The sequence below is a fragment of the Lactuca virosa genome, chromosome 3 (assembly GCF_052849685.1).
Source record: "Lactuca virosa cultivar CGN04683 chromosome 3, Lactuca_virosa_CGN04683_v6, whole genome shotgun sequence".
Taxonomy (NCBI): domain Eukaryota; kingdom Viridiplantae; phylum Streptophyta; class Magnoliopsida; order Asterales; family Asteraceae; genus Lactuca; species Lactuca virosa.
This window is the reverse complement of record NC_136428.1, coordinates 73,114,150-73,127,778: the sequence shown is the minus strand read 5'-3', so window position 1 is coordinate 73,127,778 and position 13,629 is coordinate 73,114,150. Positions and strand designations below refer to the sequence as shown.

Sequence of the window (13,629 nt, the reverse complement as noted above, 5' to 3'; positions counted from 1 at the left end):
CCACGGTTATAAAATTAATTAAACTTTCATAGCAAAAACTTAAAATTATTAATCAAATTATTTCAAATAAATTATTTGAAATAAATTATTAATTAAGGGATAATTTTTAGTTATATAAAATTATAATCGTTGATTTAAATAAATACATGAAATTATTCACCTTATAATATATATTAACTTTATTTTATTTTTTATTTTAATGTAATTAAAGTGTGAAATTTAAAATTTGAAATTTGAAATGAAAAATCAATTATTAATTTAATGTAATTAGTGTGAGAAATTTAAAATTTAAAATTTAAAATGGAGAATTAATAGGTTGACATGTGACATGATATGTGACATATAATATTAATGAAGATTTCTAATATTGTGACACTTGTCAATACGAGAATAAACTTATTCATTTATTAAAATAGAGAGAAGAGATTTATAATGAATTGGAATTTATAATATTTTTGGTTTTTGTTCAAATCGATGAAATATAAATTTTAAGTAATATTATTATTGATTTTAATACAACTCTTATTTTTCTTACAAAGATATCAATACTTATATATTATTGTAATCAATGATGGATAAATTTGAAATCTTGAAGGATCTACAATCATCATCCTCTTTTATTTCTATATTACCACATCAGAATTTACTAATTATATTTAACAAAAAATCTATAATGGTTTTTAGATTGAATATATATATTTAAAGTTTATTATGTTAAAGAAAACATGAAAGTTTATAATTAATTAACCATTTAGTGTGATTATAAAGTACTATCATTATAATAATGATAATTTTATATTTATTAAAACACATTAAAAGTTTAATGCATTTAGATATACCTACTTACAAATGATTCGATCACTTTAACTTTTTCTTTATTGATTAATTATATAAAAACCATAGGAACCTCGTATTTCTTTTGGTTTAACCCCCTAAGAAATTCTTTTACAATATAACCATAAAAACTTTATAACCATTACAAAATACACTCCAACCGGAGTAACATTCTTTTATAAAACAATTATTTCGATAATAACATTATATTTGTATATTATTTAGGTTATTTTTCTTATTTACCTTATTATTTTATGACAAAAGTATTTATATTCATTCACAAATGAAGTAAAATTACCATTTTTCACTAAATAAACAGGTACCATAATAGTAGAACCAAATCACCTTTAAATTCCAATGATACTTCCCAACAACTATTTTGATTTTTGAAGAACATAATTTTGACATTTCATTAAGTTTTTTTTAACCTTTCGCCTCTAAAATCTCCAAAACAAGATCACACATGAAAAAGGTCGAAAGATTGGCATCAAATCGCAACTGGAATTTTTAACAATCCTCATCGCACTGTTCATCCAACACAAATTACCCCTTTAATTGCACAATCACGTTCGTTGTCATCGTCATCGTCATCAATCATTATTATTTTATTAAATTTTCTTTTAGTAGTAAAATAATATGACCTTCAAGCGATCTGAACCTATAGTCCAAGAACCCAAGGTACTCCATTGTTTGGCCTTCCCAGATTTAGCTAAGTATCTGCCTCCTTCCCCAACAGAAAAGGACAACCCTATGACTGCCTTCATCAAGCTCGATGATTCTCCGATGTTCCAAAAGCAGGTGCTTTGTGTTTTTTGTGTTTTTTTCTTTTTATAATTCAACTTGAACTTTGGGGGGTTTTGCTTCCATCTTAATCTACCTGCACGCATGATTATATATATGTAGTTGGTTTTCTATTTTCCATAGATATGGAACCACATGTGGTGCTTCCTTATGAAATGACAATTGTTTGCTGAGTTCAATTTTGTCGATGATACTAGTGATCTAGGGAAAACCTAAAATTGAACGCTATCTGAAGAGTAGTTCGTTTTGGGAATTGCGTATAGATACCTCTTTTGGTTGGAGTAATAATCAAATGTACATTAATAAAATCTCCCAAATCTGGAATGATCTGAAATTGCTTCAACTTTCTGTAAACAGGTGCGTTATCTTGAACAGACAACAGATGAGCTCAAGCTTCGTTGTCAAAAACTACACAAAGGAAGCAAAAAGTATATGTAAGTGGCACAGTTCAATTTTCATCAATCTGATTCTTCTTTGCTGGCATTTCTGGACATGATAGACTGATATTAATGTCAATGTCATTCTCTCACTTATCTCATTCTTCACAGGGATGGTCTTGGGGAAGCATGCAATATGGACCTTCTATTTGCAGACTCAGTGGAGGCTTTTGGTGGTGGACAAGATGACCCTGTCAGTGTATCGATTGGAGGTTAGTTTAATGGTAACCCATCTTGCTTAATCTGTTAATCATATCTTGTTTTTGTTTCTGAAAAGAACTTATATATATATATATATATATATATATATATATATATATATATATATATATATATATATGTGTGTGTGTGTGTGATAATGTGATTATTTTTGGTTTTTATTTGGTAAGGTCCAATAATGACTAAATTCGTTAGTGCTTTTCGCGAGATTGAAACGTTTAAAGAGCTTCTTCGTTCCCAAGTAAGTGAACAAATTGCATTTAAAGCTCATGGTAATTTATGGCTAATTAAACTTCTCTATGATAATTACTTGTTCTTTCTATGTGAGATTAACTTGAAACTCTTAAATCTAAGAAACAACTTTGTGTCTATTTGCAGGTTGAACATTTACTCGTTGATCGTTTAGCACAGTTTCTGTCCGAGGATCTGCAAGATACAAAGGTGTGCTTATCTTCTCAGAGATATATATTTTTATTTAAAAAAAAAACTTGTGTTGTTTTTAGTAGAAATGACTAGATGTGGGATTAAGAATGTAGATGAACAAATTACGCACAGGTCACACTGACATTAGTATCCAATATGTCAGCTTGATTTTTATTTGATAATGAGAAAAATCATGAGAGATTCTGTTACAATAGTTGTTAGTGAAAAGTAAGTAACAAAATTTATACACAGAGAATCCTATTTATAGTGGTGACAGTTAAGTCGGTTAAGCACTTCTCCAGTTATGATTTGCCACGTGTCTTTGTAATTTCAAGAATCTCTAAACCCTAAACGCCTTTCAACAAATTAATGTGATTCTTGTTATATTTATTATTATACTTTTTTTTTAATTGTCTTGATAATAGTCAATCTATTCAATCTTATTTTGCTCAGGACTCACGTAAACGATTTGACAAAGCTGCACATTCGTATGATCAGGTATATGGATATGCTTACATATCTTTATTTTTATGCACAAAGTTATAAAGTTAATAAGTCAAATTAGGACATTACATAATAGCGTGTTTGTAGAAAGATATGTCTGTTGCTATAATTCCTTTATTTAGTTCACATTTGTAGTTCGCTTTTAAAATATTGGAAGTATCCATAAAGTTTAAAACATATTGATTTTGTATTATGACTGCAGGCTCGTGAAAAGGTTGCATCTTTGAAAAAGAGTACACGGGATGAAGTTGTTGCTGAATTGGAGGAGGTATTTTATAACCAATTGAGGTTCTCAACTGAGTTGACTCATCAGACATTATGCTCACTATATTAATTTCCTTAATCATGAATTATGGCTTGAGTTGAATGGAATTTTCTAAAAACATAACATACAATATGTGTAAATAGAAGCACAAAAGTATTATCCTAGTAATTCATATACTAAAACATACTTTATACTTGTATTAATCATGAGAATATTTTTTTATTCATAAACCAAAATTCACTTATGACTTGCTGTATAAAGTACATGTACATGAGCTTAAATTTTACTTATTTTTGCAGGACCTACAGAACTCAAAATCAACATTTGAGAGAAGCAGATTCAATCTAGTATGTGTAATAAATATGTAGTGCGTTTTATATTTCCTCTATTGACTATTATTCATTTTTGAGGTTTAAGATTTTCTCCATGGTGTTTTTTAAGGAGTGCAGGTAAATTCTCTCACGAACATAGAAGCAAAAAAGAAATACACATTTTTGGAATCTCTTAGTGCAATAATGGATGCTCATTTGAGATATTTTAAGCTGGTGTGTTACTTTTAAACATCAAATTTATTTTGCATGTGATGTGCTGTCTTTAGACTAACCACAATGTTGACTTTTTAGGGGTATGAACTATTGAGTCAAATGGAGCCTTTCATTCATCAGGTTCTTCTTTCACCATTTCCCTTTAGTAAATTATGACATATATTTTTCGTTTTGTTATATAGATTTTATTTTTCCTAAGGGGCTGTGTCTTTTTCCCCCATAAGGCCTGTTTCTTTTCTAGATTGAATAAGCCATCTTCATGAGACTAAATGACCATTTTACCCTTACAATTAAACAAACAGTTTTCACAATATTCATAAATTTTAATAGTATTCATCAGTTTTAAAGTGAGAGGATTTGGGAGGAAAAAGAAGGGAAAATAGGTAAAGGGTTGGTGTCTGAATTCATTAAGAGAAGGTTTTTTTTGGCTTAACCCATTAAGTCAATTCTATCTAGAACAAGTAAAAAAGAAACAACCATGTATAGCTGTCCAGATTAAGTGCTTAACCCATTAAGTAAAAAAGAAACAAACCCTTAGACCTTAGTTCCTTTAATACTCGTGGAATAACAGAAAATTATCTTTTGTCAACTTATGTGGATCCCACTTGATTTCAGGTGTTGACATATGCCCAACAATCTAAGGAACAAGCAAGTATTGAACAAGATAGACTTGCAAAAAGAATTCAAGAATTTAGGACACAAGCAGAAACAAAGGTCCCACTGCCTATTAATGTGGGACCCACTACAACCACAACTGGTGTTACTGTAAATGGTGTCGGAATGAGTTCTGATAAAAATATAGACGCCATAATGCAGTCCACAACAAAAGGAACAGTAAGTACATTTTATAAATAATAAAAAAATCCCATTTACTAATTACTATTAATAAATAATAACAAAATTATAATATTTGTTTTAGGTCCAGACAATCAAACAAGGGTATCTTTTAAAAAGGTCTTCAAGTTTAAGAGCAGATTGGAAGAGACGATTTTTTGTACTTGATAGCCGTGGGAACTTATATTATCATCGGATTCCACCTAACAAACCTATCGTGAGTAATATTTTTTGGTCTTTTTTATATAAAAATTTATAAATTATATGATCTTTATGTTGAATCTTGTTTTATAGGCTTCACAATCATCAAATTCACTTGCATCTACTGAACAACAAAGCCGTGTATTTGGGAGGTTTAGATCAAGGCATACAAGGGCAGCATCACATGATGATGAAAATTTGAGTTGTCATACTGTTGATCTTCGTACTTCAATTATAAAACTTGATGCTGAAGATTCGGATTTACGTTTATGTTTCAGGATAATTTCTCCATTAAAAGCTTACACACTGCAGGTGAGACTAAATGACCGTTTTACCCTTGCATTCCAACAAACAAGTTTCACAATACACATTAATTTGACTTTATTCATCAATTTTAATTTTAATGTGAGAGGAAAAAAGAAGACAGACAAATAGACAAATAGGTAAAGGGTTAGTGTCTGAATACATGAAGCCAGGTTCTTTGGCTTAATGTAAAAGCCCAATAAGTAAAAACAGAAATAGCCATAAGTCATGTCCCCATTAAGTCCATAAAGTGAAGAATTATCAAATCTTTGGTAATATAATGATTTGGGCAGGCTGAAAATGAAGCTGATAGGGCTGACTGGATGAACAAGATCACAGGAGTAATTGCCTCTCTTTTGAACTCCCACCTGAACCAGGTTAAACTCTCTTAAATAGTTAAATTTCATTAATAGTTTTAATATATATATATATATATATATATATATATATATATATTCTTATATTATATTATTTATTGTGATTGTGTTATCTACAGACACATTTTGGAAGAAGTAATTTGGGCAATATCAGTGAAGCAGTTGATGACAATTTTACTGTGTTGAGTATTAATAAGGAGGGGGGATCTACAGGTGATAACATGGACATGAATCCAGCAGATTCTGTCTCCAGTATTCTTCGAGAGATTCCTGGAAATGATCTGTGTGCAGAATGTGGTGCACTTGATCCTGATTGGGCGTCTCTTAATCTTGGCATATTAATGTGCATTGAATGCTCTGGTGTACACCGCAATCTTGGAGTTCACATATCAAAGGTATAGGTTGTCTGAAGGAAGACTAAATGACCGTTTTACCCTTACATTCCCCCAAAAAAATTTAAAATTATTCATCAACCGGTGCAGGTGAGGTCAATCAATCTAGATGTGAAAGTTTGGGAACCTACAGTTATGGAACTGTTTAGAAATTTGGGGAATAAATACTGCAATTCCATATGGGAGAAACTACCTCAAACCAATAAATTTTTTATCGAGGATGAAACAGATGCTGTTTTGGTTAGCAAGCCTAGTCCTAAAGATGCAATTCAGCAGAGGGAGAAATATATCAATGCAAAGGTAAATGAGTAAATCTATAATTATAACAAATCAATGAAAGTAGCACGTTGCATTTAACCCTAATAAACGTGAATCATGTTTGTTTTAATCCCACCAGTATGTGGAGAAGCTGTTTGTAGAAACCAGTAATGGTAGTAACCCTAACCCTTCTTCAAATGCCACAAGAATATGGGAAGCAGTCAAGGGCAACAATATACAAGAGGTATATCGCTTGATTGCTACGTCAAGTTCAAATTCAAATATTGTGAATGCCACAACATACGATGACGTGGCGTCTTCCGATTTGATTCACGATCTTGATTCCACTAAAGATTCGGATCCAAAATTGTGTAAAAGAATAAAGGATTCCAGAAGGCCGGAAAGTTGTCTTCAAGGGAGCACGTTGTTGCATTTAGCATGTGGGTCCGGGTATCAAGTGATGGTTGAACTGTTGCTACAGTTTGGTGCTGATATAAACAGGCCTGACTACCATGGCAGGACGCCTCTTCATCATTGTATCTTTTCTGGAAATAACAAATTAGCCAAATATATGCTCAGAAGGTAATAAATATTTAAATGTTTAAATATCTGTTTTCTTTGCTTTTATGATTATTCATACTTCTTTTGGTAACGTGTATCTGAATTTGGTTTCAGAGGGGCAATTCCGTCAATTAAAGATGGGGGTGGGCAGGGTGCCCTAGAAAGAGCCATGGAGATGGGAGCGATTACTGATGATGAGCTACTAATATTGCTTTCTGATGGGAAGTGAAGTGGAGACAGGAGATCCAAGAGGAGGGGGTATATAAGTCATTTTGACACTGGCGAGTTGTTTCATAGAGGAAGTTTGATATCTTTATACGTTTTTGCTTTGGTCGTTTAGATTTGATTTGTATGGAAAAAGATTGATGTGTGTATGTTGTACACTTGTTTAAGGCGATACTGTTTCTATTGTCATGTCATGTGGCGTGAGTGTCTGTGTGGAAATGTGGAAATAGGAGGGGACATATTTATATTTTAAAATTTTATAATGTAAACCACCTAAACAAAAAAGAAACGTGTTATTTGTTTATTTATTTATTTGCTAGTTTATAACCCATAGAAATCACGGTTACAAAATTAATTAAATTTTTATAGTAAAAATTTAAAATTATTAATCAATTATTTTAAATAAATTATTAATTAAGAATTTTTTTAGTTATATAAAATTATAATCATTGATTTAAATAAATATGTGAAATTATATCACTTTATAATTTGTATTGAGTTTATTTTAATTTTTATTTTGATGTTATTAATTTAATATAATTAGAGTAAGAAATTTAAAATTTAAAATTTAAAATGGAGAATCAATAGGTTGACAAGTTGCATGTTTTAATTAGAAGACGTAAAAAAATAAAATATAAAATTAATTAGGAGGCCTAAGAAGGTGACACATGTCAAAAGGAGAATAAAATTATTTTTTTATTAGAATATAGATTTTCTACCACATCCATGCCTATGAGTTTTGCCACACACTATCTTACCATGCCATTTAGGTGGCGTGGATTAACATTATAAATTTTTTTTACAATTAATTTTTCTAAAACTAAATTCTCCATTAAATATAAAAAAAATTACATAACAAGAAATTAAATCATAACAACTAAAATAATTAAAAACTTAAAACTTAAGAACATAAATATCCATAACTAGTATCATTTAAATGAAGTCTTCGTCTGAAATTGACATTCCAAATTATTAACAGGTGTTGTGTTAAAAATTTCAAATCATTATGGTTGTGATAGATTTTTACATCATTTATTATCATTCTTCTTCCTATGAACTCATCGCCACAAATTTCTAGTGGTTGTGTTAGGAATGATTTCATGCTCGTCAAAATCATATATTACGTTTTCTTCATCTTTTAAAATCATATTATGTAATATGATTGACGTATACATCACTTCCATCATCTTTTTTTTTCAGGAAAAATTGCCGAATTTTTCGATATTTGCTAACGCTTTTTAAGAACTCCACACACTCGTTCTACATATTTCCTTGTTTTATCTTGAGGTTTCTTAAACTTTTTCATCTTATGATCATCATGACACAACAAAGTTTTAACAAATACCGACCACTCATGATAGATATCGTCCACAAGGTAGTACCCGAATATGTATTGCCTTTTCATGTACTTCAAATGAAGAATAGGTGCAGTACCATTACATACTCTATTGAATATTATTGAATATTGGTGAGTTATTCATAACATTGATGTCATTAAGCGAACTGGGACAACCAAAGAAGGCATGCCAAATCCAAAGAGCATGTGAGGTTATGACTTCAAGTATGACGATTGGATAGCCTAGATTACCTCGTGTATATTGCCCATGATATGCAGTAGGACAATTTGCACATTGCCAATGAAGGCAATCCAAGCTTCCTAACATTTAAGGACAAACATGTATATTTACGTGGTGAACATAGAATTGTTGTATGTCATTGGAAGTAGGATGACGTAAATATCATGGACCATACAACCTCATGATATACTTGCAAAATTTGTGAAGACTTTCTCATGCGGTACGTGAAGATACTCTAAAACTCTTATCTAGTGCGTTGGGTGGGGTGTCAATATGAAGTACAATTGTGTGTTTTTGTAATGGACCAAATCCAACTGTACCTCTTGCATCCGGATGTTGTTTGAAAGATTAACACACTTTCGTCACGTCCTCGACTATACGCTGAAACAAATGTTTGTGCATCTCGAATCGACATTGGATTAAGTATCCTCGAAAAAACGCATGCTCATCAAAATAATCATGCATGAGACGTTAGTGGGTAGCTTCATGATCTCTTTGTATGTATCGTCTTCATCTCAGTCTCACATTTTTTGCTTCTTGCTTTTTTCTTCTTCAATTATTCTCTCAAATGAATTAACAACGTTGATCGCCGCTTGTAGCAGTAGCACAAAATCATAAGTTCCCCAAAGAGGAAGATGATTATGAATACATGTTATTTAAAATTACAGAAGAAAGAATTGGTGGTTTAAGTTTATTATTTTTATAATGTGTAATAATAATTACGAGTGTTGTCCATTCGCGTGTTGCTGCGAAAGAGAACAAATGTTGATGTGTTGTAAATTGCTAATATATTAAAAAATACATTTAGAAACCTTTGGGCTGTTGAGAAAAACTTGTAAAAAGGATTTGTATCAAATTTGTAAAAGAAATGAACATAGGCACAATTTTTTGAGATTTTGATTTTAACAGGGTTATTTCTGTATTTTGGTGAAAAGTAGTGAATATTTCTATAATTTTGTAGAACACAGAGAGACCATATATGTAGATTTGCTTATGGATAAGGACCATATCTATAATTATATGAAACCTAGGAACCATTTTTGTAAATTTGTTACAGGGAATGACCATTTATGTAAATTTTAAGTATATGCACCATTTCTATAAATATAATTTTGCACATTGATCTTTTGTAATTTCTATTCTATATAGGGACCAAACTTGCTAATATATAAAAGTTTTGTCGTCATAATCTCATGTTCAAAGTCTTTCATATATATATATATATATATATATATATATATATATATATATATATATATATATATATATATATATATATATATATAGAGAGAGAGAGAGAGAGAGAGAGAGAGAGAATAAAAATGGTTGAGAATGAAGGAATAATTCTCAGACAATCATTTATTTTTGCCGCAAAACCCTCTATTGTACCTACGGAAATGAAGAAGGAATACACGTGTGTTTTCCAACTAAACATGTTTCCCTTAAACTTTGCTAAACATTACCTTAATATATACAAAAATATAGTTTTTTTTAAGGAGCAATTTTATCGAAAAACTATTTTAATTATATCAAAATTCATAATTTTTTATTCTCTATAAATAGAAATCTATATCGATATAGTTTTAAGATAAAATAAAAAATTTATTTTTTTATAGTTTCAGCTTTCGTTATTCGTAAGTGCATAAAATGTATCAGATTTTTATTACAGTATATTCGTTAATCACTTATGAATAAAAAATATGCTTAATTTTTATACAGTTTAAGTATCATTCATATATGAATATATAACATGTAATAAACTTTTTACAGTTTACAACCGCTCTCGTCACATGTTATATTCACATATGAATAAAACGTGTATTAGCTCTACTCACAAGTCATATTCATATATAAATAACACATTTATCAGATTTTTGTTACAATTCATTTGTTATTCATATATGAATAAGGAGTTTGAATTTTCAAAACACTTCGTCTTTTATTCATATACTACTTATTTATAGAAAGTTGGTTGTTAATTTCTTACATTTAACTTGAAAAAACATCTAAGGCGCCATCAATCAGCCTTTCACTTAGATAATCTTGTTTTTCTTTTGATGTTTCCTCCATTGGATTCTCTTCTACATTGGCGATAAACCTTATATGTTTCAAAATGCAAGAAATAGCAACATACTTTCATTTAATTATGTATTATAGCATCCTATTTTTATTTTTTCTGTTACAAAATTGTAGTTTCATTTTTTTCTTAAGACATTGTACTTTGAAAAATCAACCAAATCATATCATTATACTTTTAGTTTTTCTTCTAATTATTTAGATCATTACACTTTGAAGAATCTACTTGATTATAACAGTGGGATTTGTTTCGTAATTGGATGACATTACTTTAGTAAGAAAGAGTGAAAATATCATGCTATAATAAAATATCAATGGAAGTACATTGCTATTTATTTCATTCAACCCTAAAAACATCTCTATCAGCTTTTTACTAAGCCTTGTTTGTCAATAGATACTTCCCTTGCATTCGATTCTCTTCTACATCAACGATGAAACATTTTTGTTTCAAAACACAACTAAATGCAAGAAATAGCAACATACTTCCATTTGTTTTTTGTATTATAGCATCTCCCCACTTTCATTTCTTTTATTACAACATTGTACTTTCAAAAAAATTTCTTGTTAAGGCATTGTACTATGAAAGATCTACCCCTTTATAGCATTATACTCTTAGTTTCTTTGCTTATACTTAGAAAAACCACTTTGTCTTTCGTTGACATTGCTGTAGTAGAAATAAATGAAAATCATATGATATAACTAACAAATCAATGAAAATGCATTCCTATTTCTTACATTTAGAACCTTAATAGGTTGAAACTCATAAATCGTTAATCATGTTTCATGTTTTTTTGGTTTGTTTTTAATCGAGTATGTGGAGAAGTTGGTTGTAGAAACCACCAATGGTAACCCTTCAAATGCCACAAGAATATGGGAAATAGTTAAGGGAAACAACATACAAGAGGTATATCACATGATTGCTACATCAAATTCAAATTCAAATGTTGTGAATGACACCACATACGATGACGTGGAGCCTTACGATTTGATTCACGATCTTGATTCCACTAAAGATTCGAATCAAAAATCCTGTAAAAGAATAAAGGATTCTAGAAACCTGAAAAATTGTCTATAAGGGTGCACATTGTTGCATGTAGCATGTGAATCCGGGTATCAAGTGATGGTTGAACTGTTATTATAGTTTGGTGTCAAAGGCAAGTTTACATATCACAAAGGTAGGTCACTTGACTTACCTTTTTTTAATTTTATATATGTAACGCCCGGGTTCCCAAGTAAATTTATTGAATTTAAAATATTTAATTATGGTGCATTGATGTTAAGTACGTTGGGCGTAATCAAGATACGCATGGCGTACTTTGTGAGACTTGGACATGAGGTTACCCCCTGGTACGCTGGGCATACGTAAGCCAGGTGCAAACCCTAAATTTTAGGGTTTGGACCCTATTTAAGCACCTTATTCCCTAAGGCTCTCTCATTACCAGCCTCCATTGTCCCCAAAAGCATTGTCTCGAAACCCTAATCCATTTTAGAAAGATTTGATCCTTGTGTGTGTTTTGGTGTGTGTTTGGTGCATCTTGAAGAAGAAGAGCTCATTAGAGAATTAGTTTGCTTAGAGCTTGTGTAACATCCCAAAATTCAAGCCCAAAAATTTCATTTTTAATTAAGTATTTCACAACTCAGTTTACCACACATTTCCCATGCCATCTCATAGTAAAAAGATACATAACAAAGTGTCTGAAAATCATATCGTCAAAAGTAAAATAAATCAGAGTACATTCCCAGAAAACTCTATGCGGAAACCATGTGTGTGTGTGATGCGCTGCTACACCGCCGACTCCTTCCCCTTGGACGAAGAGGTACCTGAAACCAAAACTGAAACTGTAAGCACAAAGCTTAGTGAGTTCCCCCATCATACCACATACCATACAAACACATAGCATACATACTACCGAGCAATTCTGGGGCGCCCGTCCTACCATGCCAAGCCATTCTGGGGTGCTGACCTACCCATGTCAAGCCATTCTGGGGTGCTGACCTACCCATGTCAAGCTGTTCTGGGGTGTTGACCTACCCATGTCAAGCTATTCTGGAGTGCTGACCTACCCATGTCAAGCCATTCTGGGGTGCCGACCTACCCTCCGGTCTATCTCAACCGAACACGGGGACTATTTCACCCCTAATACTAACACATAATATCATATCATAATCATGCTGTCAGACATATCAGGGGTGTCCGACCTACCCATTGGTCCTAGCGACCGGATCGGGGACTAGTCCCCTACTACTGATACTATCTCACATAACATAACACTAGCAAACTAGCATACTCACATATATAGCAATCTAGCATACTCGCATATCCAACAATAACAGACCAGACAATTACCACAAAGATAATCATCCTAACTAACAATTACTAGTAGGCCGGCCTTGGTGCCTTAGACCCATTTCTACTGGAAGGTAACTCACCTCGATGTCGTGTAGTGTCTGAACTGTCCTCGACGTGAAGGTCGGCTCTCCTCGACTCCTCAATCCCTACACGAAAACCTTCAAGTCATCAACTTAACATTCAACCCAACCAGGGTCAATACCAAAACCAGGCAAAGTCAACATTGGACTACCAACTCGTCGAGTCCATGCCCCACTAACCCGATCCAACCCCGACACCACTCGTCGAGTCTAGCGAGAACTTGTCGAGCTTTTCCTTCATTCAAACCATCGGGACCATCTTTATCCAACTCGTCGAGTTCTTCCTTCAAATCGGCGAGTTCATCTCCCTCATAAGAACGTGTCCAGTCTATGACTCGCCGAGTTGTAGAACAACTCGTCGAGTCCA

The 13,629-nt window shown here is 31.8% G+C and overlaps 1 protein-coding gene across 1 annotated transcript; it reads left to right on the top strand.

Annotated features, from left to right (window-relative positions):
* The first annotated feature begins 1,308 nt into the window (after positions 1-1,308).
* On the top strand, positions 1,309-7,368 carry LOC145165951 (ADP-ribosylation factor GTPase-activating protein AGD4-like). Its single transcript, XM_079084869.1, has 18 exons — positions 1,309-1,632; positions 1,993-2,069; positions 2,184-2,284; positions 2,462-2,532; positions 2,670-2,732; positions 3,168-3,212; positions 3,421-3,486; positions 3,783-3,830; positions 3,933-4,028; positions 4,107-4,148; positions 4,644-4,862; positions 4,948-5,079; positions 5,157-5,375; positions 5,660-5,743; positions 5,863-6,138; positions 6,226-6,435; positions 6,533-6,975; positions 7,069-7,368. Exons 1-18 carry the CDS (start codon positions 1,471-1,473, stop codon positions 7,181-7,183), a joined length of 2,469 nt encoding a protein of 822 aa, XP_078940995.1. The 5' UTR covers positions 1,309-1,470; the 3' UTR covers positions 7,184-7,368.
* The last annotated feature ends 6,261 nt before the right edge of the window (positions 7,369-13,629 follow it).